The sequence below is a fragment of the Brassica rapa genome, chromosome A07, assembly GCF_000309985.2.
Source record: "Brassica rapa cultivar Chiifu-401-42 chromosome A07, CAAS_Brap_v3.01, whole genome shotgun sequence".
Taxonomy (NCBI): Eukaryota; Viridiplantae; Streptophyta; class Magnoliopsida; order Brassicales; family Brassicaceae; genus Brassica; species Brassica rapa.
Genome location: NC_024801.2, coordinates 18,747,772 through 18,770,737, shown reverse-complemented (window position 1 = coordinate 18,770,737; position 22,966 = coordinate 18,747,772). Strand labels below are relative to the sequence as shown.

Sequence of the window (22,966 nt, the reverse complement as noted above, 5' to 3'; positions counted from 1 at the left end):
AGTGTGTGGAACACAAAAAGAGTCAATCTATTTGTCTAAAACAAGCACTCCAACAGATATGGAGTTTCTTCTTGTTTCCGATAAACAACTCACAACTACTTTTTGGTCAATAAAACTTAAAAAAAAAAGAATATTATAAAGAAGGGTGAGATGCAGACCCCATCGATGGCTGCCTCCACTACTCTCTACTACCCGATCCCCAAAAGCTTCCTTCTTTCTCCCCCTTCCCGTATCAAACGTAACCCTAATAATCTCATCTCTTGCTCCACCAAACCCATCTCTTCTTCTCTGCAAACGACAAACAATCGAACCCAAAAGCAGAATCTTCCTTTCCCCACTTTCGAAGATTCCTTTCTCCTCTACCAATTCAGCTCCCCAACCGAAGACCCAGGATTCTCTAACCGGATCTCTGACGGAGAACCGGTCGAATTGGCTATCCGCGGCGTAGAAGAAGACAACAAAAGCTTGGTAATTTCGTCGAACATGTGGTGGGCAGATCTGAAAGCGGCTCTCGGGCAACGAATCAACGTCGAGGGCATCGTCTCTTCCGTCTCCGTGATCGTAAAAGACCGTCATTTGGTTCTTCCCCATGTTTCCGTCAGAGATTTACGCTACATTGATTGGGGAGAGCTGAAGAAAAGGGGCTTCAAGGGTGTAGTCTTCGATAAAGATAACACACTTACGGCTCCTTACTCTCTAGCGATCTGGCCACCACTCAGGCCTTCGATTGAGCAGTGTAAGGCCGTGTTCGGACACGACATCGCCGTGTTTAGCAACTCAGCAGGTGAAATTTTGGATCTTTATGTTGTTTGGTTTGATTGAAAGATGCTAACTTTAAATGTCTTTGTCTGTACATTAGGGCTTACGGAATATGATCATGATGATTCGAAAGCTAAAGCATTGGAGGCTGAGACAGGGATTAGAGTGTTGCGACATAGTAAGCTGGTTATATCTAGTGTGATTCTCTAGCTTTGTTAACTGATAACTGATGAAGGATGTTTTTAAATTCATGATTTTTAGAGACAAAGAAGCCTGCGGGGACTGCTGAAGAAGTTGAGAAACACTTTGGTTGCGCATCTTCAGAGCTAATCATGGTAAAGTAAATTTTATGATGAATGTTTGGGTTGAAACTGCTTGGTAGATAAGGTGTTTGGTATGTAAAGTGTAAGTGTTTTTGGCTCAGGTGGGTGATCGACCTTTTACAGATATCGTTTATGGGAACAGAAACGGGTTTCTAACTGTGTTAACTGAACCGTTGAGTCGAGCTGAGGAGCCTTTCATTGTTAGACAGGTTGGTGTTTGTCTCCTCTTCCTCGTAGCCTGAAGAACATTTTAGATTTGCTTACATCACACTTCATTTAGCTTCTCGGATTGCTTGAAAACTTGCTGTATAGTATAAAACTAATGGAGTGATTTCACTTATTTGGTGGAACACAAATTGTACAGGTGAGGAGATTAGAGTTGGCCTTGTTGAAACGTTGGTTGAGAAAAGGTTTGAAGCCTGTGGATCACATTTTGGTATCAGATGTAACACCATTTGTTAAGGATCCTTCAGATTTGTAGGATGGATTCTCATTTTGCTCAAGCAACAACTCTGTTTCTTGTTTCTTTTTTGGTGTAATGGAAATTTTGACTTTTGGCTAAGTGAGAAATGGTAATTCAAAGTTTGGGATCCGAATCATTAGTAATGCAGAGGAGCAAGATTTAGAGAATTGAAAGATCCATATTATATTTGTGATGAAGTCTTTGCCTCCTTGGTATAAATACGATTGGACAAAGAATCGGCAGCTCAGAATCATGCATAATAGTAGATATCTAGCAATGCATCTCAGCGTAACATAACCAAACCAAGACCAATATTGCATGTTGCAAGACGAGCAAGATACTAGAAATAGTATCAGACAGTTCACTTTTTGGGAAGATATGGAGAGTAAAAACAGAAATCTATCATACTTCACAGTTCACACCAAGGCCCTATAAAAGTCAAAAAAAATTCTAATTCTACGCTGGCATGCCTTTATAGATCAGCATTCAGCAGCCTCTAAAAAATTCATATTTGGAGGTATAAGAACATTCTCAGATCAGTTTCTAAAGAAAATTGTTTGGGGGATTTTACTCAATTTGGCTCTTGAGGTTTTCCATGGGTGAAGTAGAACCATGTTGCCTAAGGACATAAGGCAAACACCTTGGTGTTTGAAATGAGTCTGCTTTGCATTTTTCACTGACCAGGCATGTATTAGTACCAAATTTTTACCTGTTCCACTGTATTACCATGAAAAAGGATGAGGATCTTTAAACATGAAAATCTGAAACCATTCATCCCATGTACGATTTAAACCAGCTAAAGATTTTGTTCAGACTGCGAGCTCTATGCATATGCAAGTTTCGTAGTCTTGAAAACGTCAAATACTGCATTTTTATAATCTTATAAACGTCAAATAAAATGAAACATATGGAGACAGTGGAGTATCAAGCTTGGCCTTCTTTCTTATTCCAAGTGGGAGAAATTGAATCGGAAGCTAGAGGTATTGAAGATGTACGGTGGCAGGTGATTACTAAAGACCAAAATGGAGGGGCAACTTTCATAGCTCAAAGCGTTACCAACCAGAATAGGATGCAATCTTATGTGGCCAGGAGTCATCCAAACTGGCTTTCTGGTTTTTTTGCTAGTGAAAGATGTGGTCTCTGATCTTTTTTTGGGATGGTGGTGTGTAAGATGTCTTGTTTTGGGAAGATCTTGTTGTTTTTTTCAGGTGTTAGTAGAACTTCCCAGTAGCTGTTCTCTTGTAGATATCTGGGATTGTAAATGTTGGTTTGAACGTTGAATGAATCATATGAATTTTCTGGGAAAAAAAAAAAAAAATGGAGACAGTGGAGTATAAATGTATAATAGGTTAGTTGTGAATTTCAGATAAGATTTTGAAAATTTTCGGTTGCATGAATAATTGAATGTAATTTCCAAAGTTATCAACTTGTGTAGGGAACATTGGCAAACGCACTACCAATACATGCAGAAACGACAACGTGCCTGTGTTCAAAATAATTAATCTCTAAAATTGAAATTATTTATGTTATCCAAAATAGCTGACATTTTTTTGAGCAACAAAATAGCTGACACTTCAAAATATATATTGTATGATTTTTATCCATTTTGGCCACACTTTGTAGTTTATATAACATATTTGGTTCTGAAATCGTAATGTTCATTTTTCCATATCGAACAACAAAGACACTTAACAGAATGTGAAATCTATTCATTTATACCCTTTAATTTGACCTAGACTTTTAATTTGTAAATCTACATGACCACATGGTTGTACTTGAACCATTGAAGTATATAATCTGAAGTTATTTAATTCTTACACTAGTTCAAATAACTATTTAAAGTCTTATTCCATATCATCATTCGTCTTAAATATCATCACTTGTCTTATTCAAACTACAACCATTCAAATCATGAACAAGAACACAAAACACAAGTTAGGTGAACATAAATGTCTGACAATTCACACCACCTAGGCAGAAAACAATACTCCATAGCATAGCACGATATCACTCAAGTTGTATGAGTGCCCTGCCTATTGTTATAATTACACATAATTAATAGTCTAATGTCTTTTAGAGTTTGATAGTAGTCTAGTGTCTTTTAGACAAGTAAGTTTGTTGAAGTGGTCCATTAATTACTGCAATTAGCTAAATCCTCAAAACTTGGTTAACTACTTGCTCCATTGCCCATAAGTAACAGAGCAATTAAAGGACGGTGATCTCCAGGAATAGCTCCCCATTAAATTCCATGTGGGGGCTCCCACACTCGAACCCTCTCTGCTATGTGTCGGTGTGACTCCACAAAATAACAAAATCAATTGTGGAAGAGGACATTCTTGTTATTTTCTGCTGCAATTACACTATCTATTAATAGGTAAGTATTTATAATTTTATTTAGTCCTAATGTTCTCATAATCCATTTTATTGAATAATTTATCTATTAATTGGCGATAGTTGAACTAATATATATATTTTAAAAATAAATACCAACTATTAATCCAATTCAAAGAAATATAAAAAAATTAGTATTTATTTTAGCGGTTCAACCGTATTTGTATTTAATTTCTACCGAAAATTAAATACTAAATTGAACTTATTTCTGATTTCAAATTAACTTTTGTTGGTAAACTATTACTACTTAATTATTTTTATTTCTGCCATATTGTTCGTGTATGAAACTATGTATAAATTATCATATATTGTATTTTATCTTTTATAATTTATGATATTTTATTTAAAAGTAGCATAAATAATAAAATTTTCTTCAAAAACTATTATTAAAAATATAATTAATTACTTCAACCAATCACTAAAAATCATAAAATATAAATGGTCAAGCAGATTTCAATTAAATCAAAACTTATACAGAAAATCAAAATATTTTATATTTTTAAACAAAAAAACATTTTATATTATTATATCTACACAGACATTTATATATAGAAATATTTTCACTCTAAGACACTTATTGACTTATTTATTTCACTCTAGGACACTTTCATCTACTAGAGCACTTTTCTTTAACGAGCACTTGATTCCTAGTTTTTTCAGTTCAACTTTAACTATAACACTGACTAACTAAAGGGCATTTGTTTCCAACCATTGATTTTTTTTTCTAATATTTCGACGGTAGAGATTTAACCAAGCAGGTCTGGATTTTTATTCCTTTCTTCTTTCACGGGATCCCCTTCTTTCACTTGATTTTTCCTTTCTGATAACAACGGAAAAAAAAATACAAAATTACAAATCAAATTTTTTTTAAAAATCCCCACAAAAAAAACAGAGAACACCACGAAGCTTTCATTCAAACTCTTGAACACATACATGTTACACATCTAAAAAAAAATCTGGTGATTTAATGTTGGCCTTCTTCCAGCTAGAATTATGATGGGTTCACTCACGCGACAGTACTTATTTGAACTACCGTATGGGCTCATTCTCGTCAAGGACACTCGTCGAGGTTTCTCACCAAGTCGCGGCTGTGCTCAGATATCGCCGCCGTGACCGCCTGTCCCGAAGCTCTGGAGTCCTCGCTTCTCGCCGTCGTGGCCATCTCAGATCGAGAACCTGGAGAGATCCTCCAATGGTGGATTTTTAACTATTTGCACAATTGATCCTCATAGCATCTGGTTATTTACAAAGCGGCCCACGACTTAAAGATTATACATTTCAAACCTTTTAATAATTGCACCACGGTCCCTAGTATCTTAGATGATTTGCATTTCGGCCCATCGTGAATAAATATGCTCTTGATTTGGCCCAAAGTTTTAATTGTGAATTCTAGACACTATCAAATGGAAAATATATGCACTATATACATGGACAAATATATGCAATATACACAATGAAATTGAACTTAAAATAATTTAAAATTAACTAAAAAAATACTCTAAATCATTCAAATCAGTGGATATCATTACTTGTCAAATGTACCATTGAACTAGTGCACATGTTTTTTTTTGTTTGAAACATTGTACATGTTGGAAGTGAAAAATATATGTACATATGACAATATTTTTACCGTAAAAATTTTGCAGCTTGTGAGTCATTGTCCATGTGGATAATGTATTTCTTGTGTACACTCGATCTTATACATATAAATATACACAAAATGTCATACATATGGCTGATATTAAAACGACATTGGTAAAGATAGAATTTAATTTTGTTATAATAAAGTAAGAGTTTTAGATTTTTCTTGTTTTATAAAGATATATATTTTAATATTCATCATATTCTTAATATGCTTGAATGTTATAAAACATCAGGAATGAAAGAAATATTTTTCAATTTGAGCTAATATAAACATCTTATTTTTTTTGCACAAAATGGAGTTTCTGTTTAAGTTGAAAAATAAGATTTTTGGTTTTGGTAAAAAATTTAATAATGTGAACATTGTCTAAGTTAAATGGTGTACATGTGCATCATTGTACATGTGGATAGTATAAGTTTTGTGTACACCATAGCATGTACATGTGGTCTTAATGAAAATTTTGTGTACACATTGTCATGTACATAGTGTCATGTACATATGTTTTTACTGTTATTTAGCATATCCATTAGTATCTTATCATTTTAATGGTATTTAGCATCTCTTTTAATATACCCATAGCATCTGTGTTTCATTTGCATATAAAAGAGGTTAAAGTGCACATTTGGAAATTTGAGACCAAATCAAAAGGTTTTATTTGAAATCAGAAACATTTGGGCATAAAATGAAATACAACAAAATGACAAGGACCTATGTACCAAAATCAAAATATTCACTAGGTCTAGATTGCACAATTAAAAGTATCAAACGCAAATTCGTTATGCAAAATTGAACATATTAGAAGTTTGAGATAAATTGGAAAATAGCCAAGAGCTTGAGGACCATATGTGACAATAATCCAAAGTTCACCATTGTTGCTCCCATTAAGCTTTTATTCGATCTGCAACTGATGCGACGGGAAAAAACTCCGGTCCGAGCTTGAAGACCACGACGAGGAGATGATTTCACTTTTAGACGGATTGCATAGAGCTCTGTCGGAATGGCTCTTGCTATTTTAGGTGCGGACAAGGAAGCTCTCCGGCTGTCTGTCACGTTTTGCTTTATCAGTCAGTCATCTCCTCCGGTTCTATAGTGGCTGAGGAGAGACTCGAAAATGACGACCATGTTGCCATCTACCATGGTTTTTCAATCTGTAATTTAAGCTTTTTACAGTGGTGTGAGATGAAGGGGATGATGTGAAAAAGAGATCTTTAAACTTTTATTTTATTTTGTTTCAGTTTCATTAGAAATTAAAAATAAAAGTAAAGAAAAGGAAACTAAAAACACGATAAGTTATATCAAATCTAACTTTGGTTTCAGGTCCACCAAACTATAACAATGTTAAATGACCAAAACATTTCTTATGGTTTCGCTTTTGAAAGGTTAAAGTGGTCTTCAATCACAAATAAGTGTGTTGGTAGCACAAAGTGCTTTCCAATGTAATAAAAACACATAAAGTGTCTTTTTACGAAAATAACTCTTGGGCTAAATTCCCGCTGAACTGAACGCGGCATTGGTTTTGGCTTTTTATATTTTATATTATTCTTTTTTCAAAATATAATAAAGAATAAATTTATTATGATGGAATAATATTGGTGAAAAAATATACATGTGTCGTCCCCTTGGCTTGCTTCTTCAGAAAATCATTTTTGAATGTTGTTTTTATTCCCATCGTACTACAAGATCAACACACCTAGTCCCTCTCTCGCTTTCGCTCTTCGTCGAGTCTCTCGTTTATCCATCCATATCCAAATTCTGGATTCCCGTTTGTCTTCCATCTTCAAGCTTCTTCATCCCGATCCCTCGTTGGCTTTAACGTTGTTTAGTAAAGTTTTGTTTTCAGCTTCGGAGATCTGGAAAACAGAGAGTCGTGGTGTGTTACTGTTTTGGATTTGATGGAAGTGGAGAGACAGTGAGAAGAGATGAAGTTTTACATATCGGCTACTGGGATTAAGAAGGTTACCATATCGAATCCCGGCGGAGGTAACGGGAAAGGAGGAGGCGGAGGATGCGCGGCGGCACGGAGATTCTCTGGTCGGACGTTGTTACTGTTGCTGCTGGTGCTAGCGATCGTACTGCCTTTTGTTTTCGTTTGGTTCGCGTTTCTCGTCCTCGAATCTGCCTCCGGTTTTGATTCTCCACTTGGTACTATATACTTTCTTCTCATTCTTTCTTTCAAATAAAGATTACTATTACATTTTGCTCAAAAAAAAAGATTACTATTACATTTGGTTTAATCGAAAATTCGAAATTAAAGAAAAATAATATTCACCTATAAAATAGTACTATTCTACATTTATATCGGGGATTATCATTTCAAATAATATTTATATATTTTAGAAATGGCACCTAATTATTTTCAACGTCCAGACTAATTTTAATGTCAATGGATTTGGCAAATATTTAGTACAATATCTTGTGATGGTGAATTTGTTGCTGCAAAGTGTGAAATTAATAAATGTTTGCCTTTGATTTGGATTATCATTAGTCTATCTTCGTATTGAATACCATGTGCTTGTGATTCTGGTTCATGTATTTATTTTTCGTATGATTTGTAAATTTAATATTATTACTTTTTTCTTTTGACTCTGTGTATTCTCAGATTGCATGGGACTGAGACTTTTCAGTGGGGGCGACACATCTCTGGTAAGCTTTTTGTATTACTCTCCACTATTAAATACTACATGATCTTCATTGTAAATTTTTATGTCGGCAAATGTTATACAAGTATATCGTATACGTTAAGATATTTTTCATGTGATTATTTCGGTTTAGTTAACCTTTTTTAATCATTAACGTTTATGATGGGGGGGGGGGGGAACAAATTCAACACTTGCCATAGTGCTGCTACTAAAGAAAAAAAAAGATATGATTGTTTTGTATCGGGGAAAAAGTAATTTCCAGCTGTATTACGTTAGTGTTGCTGGTGTCGTATAGTGAGCCTTCTTACCTTGTGGATACGTGATCATTTCATGTCATTGTCTTGGAACAGAACAGAGATGAAAGTAATAGTAGTCTTAGGGTGAATTGTGATTTGCTCCATTTTCTTGTCCATGCAATGACTTTTTCTCGTATGATTTTTACTTTGATTGAAATTGACACTTGTTAGATTTTTCCTCTTTTTTATCTTGGTAAATATGGAATGATTTTGATAGATTCATTTTTTATTTAATGCCGTTGAATAAACTCTGGTCTGATATCAACATGTGTGATTGTCGGAAACGAGCCCACAAAGTGGTTTCTTGTCATTTATTTACCTTTCTTACTTTATTAGGAGTTAGAAGATATGCCCTAGAGAGTGTGTAATTAGAAGCTTCACTGAGGGAGCTAATTAGTTGTAGATTTTATTGGATTGCTATAGATGCCAAAACCAACATAGTAAGACATAACTTGGATATATGCAGGAGTTTCAACACTCCACTCAGTTTGCTAACATGTCACGTGGCAGATTAAGCTGCCACGAGAAAGTCAGTAGCCACTTGGTTCCTTTTTTCCTTTATACGTAGCAACAAATAGGAACAAAGAGAAACGAGACATAAGGATAATTCCAATTGATGACTTGAAAAGGCTTTCTTTCGGATCAAATGCACTGTTTCCCTTTTGTTGTTTTGTGTCATGAGTTGATGTAAAGACACTTATGGCAGCTTTTTGTTTAGCAAACAACTCATGGTATGACAAATGCGTGTTATGTGCCTCTTTCAGAAAATTAGCGAAGAGTTGACACGAGCGTTAGTGGAAGAGACAGGTCAGGACGGTAATGGAATAGGAAAGAAGGGCTCATTGGAGTCGTTTGATGAACTTGTCAAGGAGATGACGTTAAAACGCCGTGATATAAGGGCGTTTGCTTCCGTGACTAAGAAGCTAGTAAGTCTCTTTCTAGCTTCACTCCTTAAAAAAGTTTCTGACCAATACTGTAATAGTGTCAGCTTCGGTAAAGAGTAAGATTATATTAACTATATCAACTATCTCAAAAAAAAAAAAAATCATGGGTTAGATGAAGGTTGTTGTACGTTAACCTAGTGGATGATTAAAGATTTTTTTTGTTGGAGTTGATCCTGAGGATGTGACATTTTGTTCTTTTTAAATTTCAGCTGTTGCAGATGGAACGTAAAGTCCAATCAGCGAAGCATCACGAGTTAGTGTACTGGCACTTAGCCTCCCACGGTATTCCCAAAAGTCTCCATTGCCTTTCCCTCAGGTTAACGGAAGAGTACTCTGTCAACGCAATGGCTCGAGCGCGTTTGCCTCCACCTGAATCCGTTTCTCGTCTGACCGACCCATCTTATCACCATGTTGTCATCTTGACCGACAATGTTCTGGCTGCCTCTGTCGTCATATCTTCCACCGTGCAAAACGCTGTGGATCCAGACAAGTTTGTCTTTCACGTCGTTACGGATAAGAAAACCTATACCCCAATGCACGCTTGGTTTGCTATGAACTCTGCTTCGTCACCGGTTGTTGAAGTAAAGGGTCTTCATCAGTATGACTGGCCTCAGGAAGTGAATGTCAAGGTCAAAGAGATGTTGGAGATTCACCGCATGATTTGGAGACGGCATTATCAGAATTTGAAGGACTCTGATTATAGTTTCGTTGAGGGTACTCATGAGCAGTCCTTGCAAGCTCTAAACCCGAGCTGCCTTGCTCTTTTGAATCATCTTCGCATTTACATTCCCATGGTAAAGTCTTTTTTTCTTCCACTCAACTCTTCTCTGAGTTAAAAAAAAAACTGATCTGTTCTCATTTTCTTTTTGGACCGCGCAGCTTTTTCCAGAGCTCAACAAGATAGTGTTGTTGGATGATGATGTAGTAGTACAACGTGACCTTTCGTCTTTATGGGAAACGGATCTCAATGGTAACGTTGTTGGTGCAGTTTTTGATTCGTGGTGCGGAAACAACTGTTGCCCAGGAAGAAAACACAAAAACTATTTCAACTTCTCGCATCCTCTCATCTCATCAAACTTGCGTCAAGATGACTGCGCTTGGCTTTCTGGTATGAATGTCTTTGATCTCAAAGCTTGGAGACAAACCAATATCACAGAAGCTTACTCCTCATGGTTAAGACTCGTGAGTATATATCAATATATGTACATCAATCTCATTTCTCTTCATCATATTAGCTACACTTCAACTTGGTTACAAAAATCTTGATTTGATTACAGAGTGTTAGCTCTGGACTACAGTTATGGCAACCAGGAGCTTTACCACCAACTATACTTGCTTTCAAAGGACTCACACAGTCTCTTGACCCATCATGGCACGTAGCTGGACTAGGATCTCGATCCTTTAAGTTCTCTGAAGAGATTCTGAAATCTGCTGCGGTTTTACATTTCAGCGGTCCAGCTAAACCGTGGCTAGAGATTAGCAACCCTGTGGTACGATCTCTCTGGTATAGATACGTTAACTCCTCCAACATCTTCGTTAGAAAATGTAAAATCATGAACTGATTAAAAAACGAGTGATAAAAGGCAATACTAGGAGCTGTATGAGAGAACAGAGGGAAGTAGGTTTAGCCTTCAGCCTCTGCTCATAGTTCTCTCATGTCCATATACTAAAGAGTAATATATAGAGAGTAACGACATTAAACTAGACTTTATTAATATCTAGTTTTTTTTGTTTTTTTTGATTTTCTCAAATAGTATAGTATAATGTATTTTGTTTAGTTATAGCAGCTACACATCACAAGATAGATGTTTGTAAGTTTGTATTTTGTAACACTTGATTTATTTATGTTATTATTATTGGAACCTAAACTATGCATGAGAAGAAGTTACTCTTAGTGTCTTTCTCTGAACAATCGTTTCGAGGGGAAGAAACAAGTTTTTTTTTTTCATGTTTAAAACTTAGACAAGTTGAAGAGGAGGTTGGTCTTGACCGGAGAATTGTTGATTCGGTTCAAGAAGGTTAACCGGAATATAGTTCCGGTTATAATGCTGTGACTGATCATGGGAAGATAGACCGGATTCGTAAACCGCTGTTCCTTGTATTACACTCGAATCCTGCTGCTCCGGATTCAATCTCGCACCTTGTGATATCTGCAAAGACCGAACATCAAAGTTTGGTTTGTTACACACGTTATCTTCTCGGGTAGGCGATGATGTAAAGAAGAGAGATTTAGACTAACCTTAGCTCGCAGGTACATGTTATCGTGTTGCAACTCCATTTCCTACACGATTTATAGGAAACTCAAAAACCTTAAAAGAGACGATGAAAGATATGGAAGAAGCGTTGCTTACCCTCTTCTGCATATACTCTATCTCTGCCATTAACAGCTCATTCTGCGAGATTTTCATATAAGAGTAAGAAAACTATATAAGTTATAGAGACACAAAGAGACGTTAGGGTAGTAAGTACCTTCTTTGATCGGACACGGCTGATTCCTTTTTCAAGACGTCCTTCGAGGTTTTTGAGTTCCTTGAAGTTCAAGGAACCAAGTGATTCCCCAACTATATGCCTTTCAAGTCACAACATTAAATAATCAAAACAACATCTATAATAGAGAAGTAGTGATCAAACCAAAAGACTGTCTTATTTTTTTTTTTTTTGAACATTAAGACTGTCTTATTTACCTGTTAGAATTCTGAATGTCACGAATCTGCCTCCGAAGCTTAGATGCTTCTTGCTGATAGTACTTCAGAGTTCCATGCATATAAACACCAAAACGTTTCAAGAACCCATCCAAATTTTTTTAATTTTTTTTGTAATGTTAATTGGTCATCATAAAAAAAAAAAGACAGAAAAAAAGAGGGGAAGAATAAAAGAAATAAAGAATTTTTTTTTTTTTTTACAAAATGTGAATTCATTTCATAGAAATGACATTGAGATACAAGAAATACTTATCGGGAGGTAATTAAAAAGGGTCCTTAACAAAATAATAATAAGATATAGTGTGGCCTCACAAAAAACAAAAAACCAGTTACTAAAGTCACAAAAAAAGGATCAACTTTAATTTGTTTCTTGTACTGTTTACGGGCCACACTGATACGTGGCGACCCGCGATTGATTTTTTTTTTTAATTTTTTCTTTTTTTAATCAGAAAAAAACAAAAAAAAAAATTTAAGAAACCCAAAAAACAGTTTTAGCGATAATCATGGCCTAAAACTGCTAAGACTTAGCAATGAGCTATCTAATAACCCCCAAAAAGATAAAAACATTTTTAAACACAAGGTTAATTAGGCTTAAACTAATTCATGGTGAACAATTTAAGGCTAAATAAAAGGTAAAGAGATCAGCTATCGTTAGGCAAAGCTTAAACACTGTCGAAAACGCAAAAAAGCTTTCCCGGCCAAAAGAACTAAAAAAAAAAAAAACTTAAGAATGGTACCTGAGTATTAGCTTCGGTGACAGAAGGAGGGTTAACGGCATCGGAACAAGCTTTCTTGTATCTTTCAATAGTACCCTTCACGCTAAAAAGTTCAGTTCGAGAACCTATTAGATTTAATTTAATAAATATAAACTCTTAAACATAGTACGTACTGTATTTTGATTAGGGTTTTGGAAAGTTTATTTTCCCGGCCAAAAACCTTAAAATCAACCAGAAAGGAATGTGTGGTTTTGAAGTTTGGACCAGTTTCTGATTGCCAGTATGAAGAGATAATTTCAATCAAACCATATTTTTCCAAGGTAATTTACATCAAATAATAAATGTCTGTCAATGCAGTTAACTAAAGTAAGGATATAAGTAATTAAGTATTACACTAGTAGTATGATTTCAAATTGGTAAACACAACAACGTCCATGCATATTATATGATTCAACTTCATCACAATATGCTTAAAGGATCAGTAATTTTTTACAGATAATAATAACAGATAAATAGAGCTCAGAATGCCAGAGCTTCTCATTGGCCCGTACCATTTCGAGTTCTGACACTTCTCTGAGTTATCTCCCTCTCATTAATATTAATATATCCAAGGACTACATATGTTTAAATTCAGCAATGGCTTATATATTAATATCAATATTGTTTTTTTTTAACAGTCGATGAGTGATTTCAATATTAGACAAATTAAACTCATGTGTGTTTATTGTTTAATTTGAAGTTCTTCGTCAACTATTGTAACAAAAGCTATATATATATATATAATGGTAGCAACTCATTTTAGATTATTACATCGAAAAAAACTCATTTTAGATTAGAAACATAAAAACTGCATTTATATTGTTATACATAATGCTCTCTAACTACATCTTTGGTAAAGTTAAACATTAAATGTAAACAATCAGTTACATGAGAAGTATATATATATTTACAGTTTTTTAGAAAGAGAGTTGAAATTCTGAACTTGCATACCAGGACAATTTTATTTCAGCCACATATTATATTTCTCAAGACCAACTCAAGAATATGAAATTTTCGGTTTTCATTTGCCTTTGGTGGCTAGATTAAATAATTATAGGGATCCCTAGCTAGTGACAAGTGACAAATGGTCATTAGGCTTTGTCCCAAGTTACACTAGGCAGAGGGTAACATAAGTCTTGCATATTTATATAATATACATGCTATTTCGTGCCAAGAAAGTACCCAACTTGTTTACTGATCAAACCCTAATTTGAATTTGAATGAAGAAATTTCATGGAGAAGCTGACATGCATCAGGTTCTAATGATTTGCAGAAAGAGAGTGACACCAAAAAAGGCTAACGAGAAGGCTAACTAGAAGTTGAGAAGACAAGACAGCTTTCTTCCTTCTTCATTACTTGCTTACACAAACACAAACAGACACACACACATAGTTAATTATGGTAGCTCTAGAGAGATCGATATTTAATTTAGAAAAAACAAAAAAACCCCTGATTTTTTATTTTTTATTTTGGCATGGGGAAAAAACCCAGGATTGTAATTTAACAAAAACCCTAATCTTGACTCTACAATTCACTTCTCCATACATTTAACTAAGATTTTCTTGTAGTAGTACTAGTAAACCAAGAAAGCAAAGATCAAAGGTGCAGGAGAAGCGTACCTGTTGTTGGCGTACTCATAGAGACGGCCACGAGTGGAGAAGATGACGAGGGCAACTTCAGCATCACACAAGACAGAAAGCTCATAAGCTTTTTTAAGAAGACCATTGCGTCGTTTGCAGAAAGTTACTTGACGACTTGTTGTGTTCTCTATCCTCTTTATCTCTATCTTCCCTCTTACTAGCTTCTTGCTACTCTCTGCGTCGTGACTACTCCCACCTTCCTCCATTGATTCTGTGATATCACCAGATGAGTAAAATAACATAATAAGAGGGAGAGAGAGAGAGATTGATCTAGAGCAAAGCTTAAGAAAAAAAAAATTGCTCTAGAGAAGCTAATTAAGATTGATGATTAAATTAATCTTTTTGCAGATCAAGAATAACCAAAAGATAGATCGTATGATTTGGGTACGAAACTTAGGTTTAGGGTTAAAATGATCAAGTCTCTTTGCAGATAAACAATAATAAATAAACATATCAAATCTAGGTAACAAAGGATCAGATATTGAATTGAAAAAGAAAATGAAAAGAACTCCGAATATAAATATTTGATATTAGAGTTATTCTATATAAACTGTATAACATTCAGAACCTTACCTGGGGTTTAAAGTTTATGATAGATCAGCACAAAGGAGAAGTGGGTAATGAGATATTGTTCTTGAAGAGATACTATATATTATTATTGATCTCAGTATCACTTAACTGTTTTTTCTGCTTTTCTAATAATTATGTCGTTTTTGAAAAATACATCTCTCTCTTTTCAAATTTGGTTTATGATCAGTTTCATTTGAAGGACTATTTTTTGAAGGTATTAAGACCCCACTTGCAGAACACACAGAAGTTTACAAGTTTTTCTTAGCTGAAATATATTTATACGTACATATATAATAAGCAGATAAATTATATACCAATTGTCAAAACAAACATACTCGACAAATATATAAACTCACACTTTTTATTCTCTATACATTTCATATAAATAGATATGAAATATTTATAAATTATAGGAACTGAAACTGAAATTGAAATTGAAAACTAATTAAAGAAAAAAGAGAAGATGAGTAGTAGGTGGTGGACATTGAAGGAGGACCATCCAATATCTTTCACGAGAAAAGGGAAAGGGAGAGGGATGGGGCTCTGTTTCACATCAGAACCATCTTTTGGAAACTCCCTTTTTATGGTAATCTTTCTCTCTTTCTTTTTAAACACGTCTGCGTTTCAATTAATTAGATGCTCCTCTCTGTATCTATACGTGTTCATATTGAACCTAACCAAGTCTAACCATAAGGTCCATAACCTAGTTGAATTAATTCAACCAAACTGTAGATAAACTGATAACTTCTTAGCAATCTAAAATATAAATTGTATTCTACAGTCCATGTAGCTAGTAGATTGTGTTGTTTTCATAAAGTCAGTCATAAAAATATTAGTTCAAGTAACCAAATACACTTTCATAGAAAGTTCTCACCATTAAACAAAGAAAAGGTAAAGAGAGAGAGAGAAGACGATGAATCATAACATTTGATCAACTTTTCAAACCCTAATAAACCCTTGTCAATTCTCAACTTGTTCAAATCTTATTTCAAAATAAAAATTTCGTTTTTTTATTTAAATTATATTAAACTACTTGTATTTTTTGTTTTAAGAACCATGAATGAAGATGCTCTTACTGCTAACTAGCTAGTAGGTATTTTTTTCATAAAGTCAATTTTTCTAACTTTGATGTTTAATTTTCTTTTAACTGCAGAATGTTTTTATAAGTACAATTTATAATATGTTCACAAGTGAAATAAGTGAACTCCTTTTTTTTTGCAAAGAATACACAATTTATGAGGGGAATCTTTGATCGAAGAACACAATCTAAATAAAGAATCAAAAGTTTAGACATTGATATCCGTAGATAGAACTAAAGGTTTCAAATAAGATAATGCAAAAATCAATAATCTAAAATGATGTATAGCCATATATGACATAATGCATGCATATTTATTTGATCGTTACAACTTGGAAGAATATATATAAGAAATTCATAATTGTAAGTGAAATAAAAATTGCAAAAAAAAATTATTCATGAAAAAGTCGATGACAAGAATGTAAACATAGAGACGTAGGTGCGGTAAAATATGGAGATGTAATGAAAGAGACTTGCATGTGAAATTGGCATCAACTTCTCCTAGTATCTGAATCCTTTATGGGAAATAGGCGATAACAAATCATATATTGTGTTTTTACCCTCTTTCTTTATTCTTTCTTCGATTTTTGTCCCATAAAACTTGTTTTTTGTTGGAAATCCACTCTTGCACCCCTTAATAACATGCTCTACTCTCCAGACCAAGAACATCATACTTGTCTTTTCCTTCTTGCGTGGGACCTCGTTTTGCAGTCAATCTGATCTGAAATATAAGTTACATGCTGAGAATCTAGACAGTGCTTATGATTCAAAGCATGTTGAGCATAGCTGTCAAAGACGATTTTGAATCTCAAATCTTACAAATACGCTATTTAATTACACGTTAACAAAACTATTGTGCAGTCCAACGAGTTTTTTCTTACAAGTAATGAAGACAATATCTACTCAAATACGCAACTAAATTTGAGCGTATGTTTTGTTTATATATATATATAAAAGATACATAGAATCTAGATTATGGCCTAATTAATCCCATTTAATTCGAGATAATATTATTTGCAACGCTTACGCTTCTTATCCGTAGAAAATGAAATACATAATAGAAGTTAGACGTGTGAATAAGAACTGCAAAATAATCACCACACTTGTTTGAGAACTTGAAAATGAATACGTTGGACTAAAAAAGTGCGACCATTGATATTGAAATGTACCTTTTAAAAGTCCAATCTGAGACCATGGGTCAAGAAATGATGAGACGACAACTTAATGAGGGAACAAAAAATTAAGGAATCCATTAAGTGGTGACCAATCATACGTATAGTCATAATCATTCACAAACCTTTCTCATAGTTCACATTAACTATTTGTGTACAAATAGAAACTCTTTTTGCTCATGCCTCCATCACTTTCCTTATAATTACTAATTGCATTTACTCTAATACATCACATATATACATTAGGTAAGCATTTATATTATCTTAAAACGTGCCAAAGTCATCACAAACCATTGGATGGGATCATGTTTTGTTTGGTCTTTGCAGGGAAAGAATCATGCTTACTTCCACCAGCTCATGTCTCTAGATTAAAAGCTAAATTAGATGCATGTTTAGAATCATTTAACCGATGGGTTATAACCAGAGCTGTGCCCACCATGTCTTAAAAAAGGCTTTTGCCTCGGGCCCCAAATAAATATAATTTTTTTGAGATCCCAAATTACAAAATGTTTGTTATGGTGTAGTGGTAAATTGAAGTGTATGTGTGAGGAAGGGCCTCTAATTCAATTCTCCCCGCACTAAATCTAATTTTCTTTTAAGATTTTGTCTTAGGCCTCATCTAACATAAGCACGCTACTGGTTATAACTTACTAGCTCCAAATCTAAGCCTTATCAAAGAAACTGACTACTAGGGAATACAACTTCTAATGTAAAAAAAATAATCAAGTGGGTTTGATCTTCAGCCGGTTCAGTTCGGTTCTCAAAATAAACTTGTCAAAGAAAATAAATTAGTTATGTTCAGGACGGTTCTCAAAATATGGTCCAATAAAAAAAATGGTTTTACCTCTTGAAACTTTTAATATATAAATTTTTTAAAGTTTAATACATAACTTTTTTTTTATGATTCTAGGATTATCACAATTTAACTAGTTGCTATTTCATCTGACATGAGTGAGACTTTATGATTATATATAGCTTAATGGGCCGACCTATATATTAAGCAGATTATAACTTATCTCTTTGAGTCCACATGTGTTGGCCCATTAACTAATAGATATTTAGGAATCCGAGGAAGCCAATCAACTTCTAGTCTTCACTGCCTTGCCGCGCTAAAGTTGATTTAGTATAAGGAAAGTTTAAATCCCATGAGGATAAGCATCTTGGACTTTCTATATTAAGATTAAAAGAATACCAACCGTCGATCCAATCTTTATCATCATCTCACCGTTGATCTCCGGGTAAACCCGGGTACCCGAAATATAACCCGAAGAAAGTTTCTTCTTCCTCTTCTTCTTCTTCGCTTATTTTTTTTTCGAATTCTCTGATATTTGTGGAGGTGAAAATGGAGATTTCTGCGAGAAGATTGGCCGTTCTCACTGCGCACTTGGCGGTATCTGATCCCGTCGGATCGATCCAGGTGTTGCCGCCGGCGATCGAGCCGTGGTGCACATCGAGTGCTTTACCACCGCATGGATCGCTCAAGGGAAGCTTGACGATCGTCGATGAGCGCACGGGGAGGAAGTATCAGGTCCCGGTATCAGAGGACGGTACCGTTAAAGCCGTTGATCTCAAGAAGGTAATTGTAATCTCTCTCTCTCTCAATCGAATTCTAAAAATCGATCTGACGATGAATTTGATTTGATGGTGCAGATAACGACGACGGGGAAGGATGACAAGGGGCTTAAGTTGTACGATCCAGGTTACTTGAACACGGCTCCTGTTAGGTCTTCGATCTCTTACATCGATGGAGATGAAGGGATCTTACGTTATCGTGGGTACCCAATAGAAGAGTTGGCTGAGAGCAGCACTTTCATTGAGGTTTCTTACCTCCTCAGTAAGTCTCATTTTGTAGCTTCTTGTAGCTTCTTGTTTGATCATAGTCTTTGATAAAGTAATCATCTTTGGTGGCAGTGTATGGGAATCTGCCTTCTCAAAGTCAGCTAGCTGATTGGGAGTTCACCATTTCTCAGCATTCTGCTGTCCCACAAGGAGTTTTGGTACTCTTTCCTCATATGTATTCTCCATCATCATACTAGTATAAGTTTCAGACTTTATAATCAATATGTTAGTCTCAATAACACAGAGATGTATTGCTGAACAACGGTCTTCTATTCTATTCTGTAGGGAAGTATTGGGAATTTGGATATCTGATGATGATTATTTTCTGAATATTTTGGCAGGAAATCATACAGTCCATGCCTCATGATGCACACCCAATGGGGGTTCTTGTGAGTGCAATGAGTGCACTTTCCATCTTTCATCCTGATGCCAACCCTGCTCTTAGGGTAATCCTGTTTTCTTATTTATGTATTGTGTTACATGTCTTTTCCTGCCATCCCCATACTCTAATACTCCATTTGTTTGTGTTTTCATGATTTTTAAACGGAAATTCCGATTGGATGCAGGGCCAAGATATTTACAAGTCGAAACAAATTCGTGATAAACAGATTGTTCGTATTCTTGGAAAGGTATTGTTGTGTCTGTTGCCTTAATGTATAACCAGACTTTTAATATTTAGTACGTGTATATATCTATCATTAATATAACGTGTTTGCAGGCTCCAACAGTTGCGGCGGCTGCTTATTTGAGGATGGCAGGCAGGCCTCCTGTTCTTCCTTCTGGCAACCTTTCTTATGCTGAGAATTTCCTCTATATGCTGGATTCAATGTACGCCACCATCTTTTTATTTTTGGCCAGACACTTGAATCTGTAGAGGATGATAGTTTTAAAAATTCTGCACTGGTATCTCAGGGGCAATACGTCTTACAAGCCTAATCCTCGTCTGGCTCGGGTGCTAGACATCCTCTTCATACTGCATGCTGAACATGAAATGAACTGCTCCACTGCTGCTGCTCGGCATCTTGCCTCTAGGTACTTACTTACCACTGGTTAGAAGAAGATTCATTCAGTCTGCTCTGAGGTATGTTTGAATATGTGTTGTGTTTCTGCAGTGGTGTTGACGTGTACACCGCTGTTGCGGGAGCTGTTGGAGCGCTATACGGTCCTCTTCATGGCGGTGCGAACGAGGCTGTCCTTAAGATGTTAGCAGAGATTGGGAGTGTTGAAAACATTCCAGAGTTCATCGAAGGGGTGAAGAGCAGGTAACTCTATAAGATTGTGATGAGTAATGCCACTAATATTAAGTTACTTTTTTGCATATCCTCAGAAAGAGGAAGATGTCTGGTTTTGGACATCGTGTTTACAAAAACTACGACCCGAGAGCAAAAGTCATTAAGAAACTGGCGGATGAAGTGTTCTCCATCGTTGGAAGGGATCCTCTGATCGAGGTACGTTAGAGATTCCTTTTTGTATTATAAATATATAAAGATTGTGGTTTAAACAAAGTTTTGTATGTATGATGTTTTATCAGGTAGCAGTTGCTCTAGAGAAGGCGGCACTCTCTGATGAATATTTTGTGAAGAGAAAGCTTTATCCAAATGTGGATTTCTACTCTGGATTAATCTATAGGTAAGCCATATCTTACTCTGTCTTACCAAAACAAAAAGGTCTTTCATATAAGCTTCTGTACCTGAATCTGATGTGTTTGGTAAATGCATTGGACAGGGCAATGGGATTCCCACCAGAATTCTTCACAGTCCTGTTTGCAGTCCCGCGTATGGCTGGGTATTTGTCACACTGGCGGGAGTCTTTGGATGATCCTGACACTAAGATCATGAGACCCCAACAGGTAAGTGCACTCTTTGGCTCATTGGTTATTTATACATGCACTCTGATATATTATTGATTTAAAAATAGGTGTTGTATTTTCCTGTTTGGCTCATCATGGGTTAATGATTGTATTGTGTAGGCCTACACTGGGGTGTGGCTAAGGCATTACGAGCCGGTGAGAGAAAGAACGTTGTCAAGTGATTCGGATAAGTTGGGTCAAGTTTCGATTTCGAATGCATCAAGAAGGCGTTTATCTGGATCTGCACTTTAGTCTCAAGCTCTCAATCTTTACTACATACCAATAAAACAATTGGGTGACACCTCTGGGCAAACGAGAGGGGCTCTTCTCAACAATCTCTGTTGTTTTCTTTCTCTTCTCTTATTATTTGTTATTCAACATGCACCCTCAATAATCCACTTCCTATTGGTTGTCTGGTATTTTATATGATGATTTTAAACATATTTTGTACTGGTTCCGTAATAATAGACTACTAGGATGATAGCTGGGGAATGAGTTTATATGAATAATTTTTAAAAGGGTGAAACAATTGGGGCAGGTGCAAAAATAAGAACAAGAAGTAAAAGCACTAGCCAAAAAGGTGGAAGAGAGAAAAAGAGAGAGAAAAGTAAAAACTCAGAGGGGTGCGGCGGTCGGCCGGCGCGTGAGCGTCCGTGCCGCCGCCGGAACCCGTTTTTCCTTTCGAAATAATGACAAGTTTCTTGTCTTTTCCTCGCCTCCTCTGGGTTCTGACTGTCTGAGCGTTGGTCAGCCACCATCCGGCGTGTTTTTGACCTGGAGTCACGACGCGGCTGCCGGAAAGATGGTGGTGTTAAGACTTTAGTAGATCGAGTAATATTTCCGGAAGATGGAGGCTACCACAGATCCGTCGCCGCCGGCTTTTTGTCTCCGTGGCGGGGAAGCTCCTTCAGTTCCGCCGTCATCGGCTATGGTCTCCGGGGGGTGAAGGCTTCCACAGCCTTGCGTCGCCGGCCTTAGGTCCCTTATCTTTTAGGGTTTTGTTTTTTTTTATCTTGGTTTTATTATGATTCGGTTGTTTGTGGGTCGTCGGAGGAGAGGGAAGTTCTCCGGCGGAAAGAGTGGCGATGCATGCGACGTTTCTTCTTGGGGGTCTGTGGTGAACGGTGTTGGAGGAGATCTCGCCGCGGCGATTGATTACCTCCGGTTTTTAGAGACCCAAAGATGGTTGAGGAGAAGATTGACGGAGCTTTTGAGTTCCGGGGTGGTCGGAAGATCGGATGTTTGGATCTCCGGCGGAAACGCGAAGCGGTGGTGACGTGGCGTCCTCGCAACACGTGTATCCTCGACGGCGAGGATGGCAACACGTGTCCAAGCAGCAGAGAGGCTGATCTGCGAGGCGGCGAAGTCAATCGCGTGAAGGGTCTAGGGTTTTCCTCAAGTTGGGCCGGATTGTGTGGCCCAATTGAGAAGCGAGTTTGCAATTTGTATGTTTGTTATTTGTATTGGGCTTGGCCTGTTTTTAATATTAAAAACTTTTCGACGGAAAAAAAAAAAAAAAAACAATTGGGGCAGGTGAGTAACAACCCAAAACATAAAATGATTCTGCACCAAATAAGGCTACATCGTATCTAAACGCTTTCAATATTTTTTAATGTTTCGGTGGATTAATCAAAATTCGATCTGATCCCTTTCAATCGATCAAAACAATCCCACAATTCTCCTCTTTCGATTCAAGATGAAGTTTCATATGTACAGTGATTCCTCTAAAACTCCGACAACAATTACTCGATAGCTCAAGCTCCAAGGACTTCAAAAGCCGAGCAGTACTTCGTCACTGATGATCCGAGAACTGACAGAACCAAATATTATGCCTTTCAAGCTGATATATATAAACCAATCGCAGGTTTGTCTTCCAGATTTATATGTGCTGCTGTAATTTGATG

General features: G+C 36.1%; 4 protein-coding genes across 4 annotated transcripts; 3 read left to right on the top strand and 1 right to left on the bottom strand.

Annotated features, from left to right (window-relative positions):
* Positions 1-14: 14 nt before the first annotated feature.
* Positions 15-1,678, top strand: LOC103830186. The gene is made up of 5 exons (XM_009105926.3): positions 15-784; positions 860-937; positions 1,021-1,094; positions 1,184-1,291; positions 1,447-1,678. Exons 1-5 carry the CDS (start codon positions 151-153, stop codon positions 1,561-1,563), a joined length of 1,011 nt encoding a protein of 336 aa, XP_009104174.1. The 5' UTR covers positions 15-150; the 3' UTR covers positions 1,564-1,678.
* A 5,403-nt stretch (positions 1,679-7,081) lies between these two features.
* LOC103830184 (probable galacturonosyltransferase 15) lies at positions 7,082-11,319 on the top strand. The gene is made up of 6 exons (XM_009105925.3): positions 7,082-7,720; positions 8,178-8,221; positions 9,278-9,439; positions 9,667-10,251; positions 10,337-10,639; positions 10,735-11,319. Exons 1-6 carry the CDS (start codon positions 7,498-7,500, stop codon positions 11,017-11,019), a joined length of 1,602 nt encoding a protein of 533 aa, XP_009104173.1. The 5' UTR covers positions 7,082-7,497; the 3' UTR covers positions 11,020-11,319.
* Positions 11,320-11,328: 9 nt separating this feature from the next.
* On the bottom strand, positions 11,329-15,616 carry LOC103830183 (agamous-like MADS-box protein AGL1). Its single transcript, XM_009105924.3, has 8 exons — positions 15,128-15,616; positions 14,534-14,765; positions 12,897-12,978; positions 12,142-12,203; positions 11,927-12,026; positions 11,809-11,850; positions 11,697-11,738; positions 11,329-11,607 (listed from the first exon to the last, which is right to left on the bottom strand). The coding sequence occupies exons 2-8, from the start codon at positions 14,758-14,760 to the stop codon at positions 11,416-11,418; spliced, it is 747 nt and encodes a 248-aa protein (XP_009104172.1). The 5' UTR covers positions 14,761-14,765; positions 15,128-15,616; the 3' UTR covers positions 11,329-11,415.
* Positions 15,617-18,531: 2,915 nt separating this feature from the next.
* On the top strand, positions 18,532-21,545 carry LOC103830182 (citrate synthase 2, peroxisomal). The gene is made up of 12 exons (XM_009105923.3): positions 18,532-18,950; positions 19,025-19,208; positions 19,286-19,371; positions 19,555-19,659; positions 19,780-19,842; positions 19,932-20,041; positions 20,126-20,245; positions 20,326-20,475; positions 20,541-20,661; positions 20,745-20,842; positions 20,939-21,062; positions 21,183-21,545. Exons 1-12 carry the CDS (start codon positions 18,717-18,719, stop codon positions 21,312-21,314), a joined length of 1,527 nt encoding a protein of 508 aa, XP_009104171.1. The 5' UTR covers positions 18,532-18,716; the 3' UTR covers positions 21,315-21,545.
* The last annotated feature ends 1,421 nt before the right edge of the window (positions 21,546-22,966 follow it).

Bases quoted from the DNA above. Each gene is read 5' to 3' on its own strand.
- LOC103830182 (XM_009105923.3), top strand. From the start codon at position 18,717: ATGGAGATTTCTGCGAGAAGATTGGCCGTTCTCACTGCGCACTTGGCG. The intron at 20,246-20,325 runs GTACTTACTTAC...GTGTTTCTGCAG, and splicing joins GCTCGGCATCTTGCCTCTAG to TGGTGTTGACGTGTACACCG. The intron at 21,063-21,182 runs GTAAGTGCACTC...TGTATTGTGTAG, and splicing joins AGATCATGAGACCCCAACAG to GCCTACACTGGGGTGTGGCT.
- LOC103830186 (XM_009105926.3), top strand. From the start codon at position 151: ATGCAGACCCCATCGATGGCTGCCTCCACTACTCTCTACTACCCGATC. The intron at 1,095-1,183 runs GTAAAGTAAATT...TTTTTGGCTCAG, and splicing joins CATCTTCAGAGCTAATCATG to GTGGGTGATCGACCTTTTAC. The intron at 1,292-1,446 runs GTTGGTGTTTGT...CAAATTGTACAG, and splicing joins AGCCTTTCATTGTTAGACAG to GTGAGGAGATTAGAGTTGGC.
- LOC103830184 (XM_009105925.3), top strand. From the start codon at position 7,498: ATGAAGTTTTACATATCGGCTACTGGGATTAAGAAGGTTACCATATCG. The intron at 8,222-9,277 runs GTAAGCTTTTTG...TGCCTCTTTCAG, and splicing joins GTGGGGGCGACACATCTCTG to AAAATTAGCGAAGAGTTGAC. The intron at 10,252-10,336 runs GTAAAGTCTTTT...TGGACCGCGCAG, and splicing joins TTCGCATTTACATTCCCATG to CTTTTTCCAGAGCTCAACAA.
- LOC103830183 (XM_009105924.3), bottom strand. From the start codon at position 14,760: ATGGAGGAAGGTGGGAGTAGTCACGACGCAGAGAGTAGCAAGAAGCTA. The intron at 11,851-11,926 runs GTACTTACTACC...AAAATCTCGCAG, and splicing joins GCCGTGTCCGATCAAAGAAG to AATGAGCTGTTAATGGCAGA. The intron at 11,739-11,808 runs GTAAGCAACGCT...TAAATCGTGTAG, and splicing joins TAGAGTATATGCAGAAGAGG to GAAATGGAGTTGCAACACGA.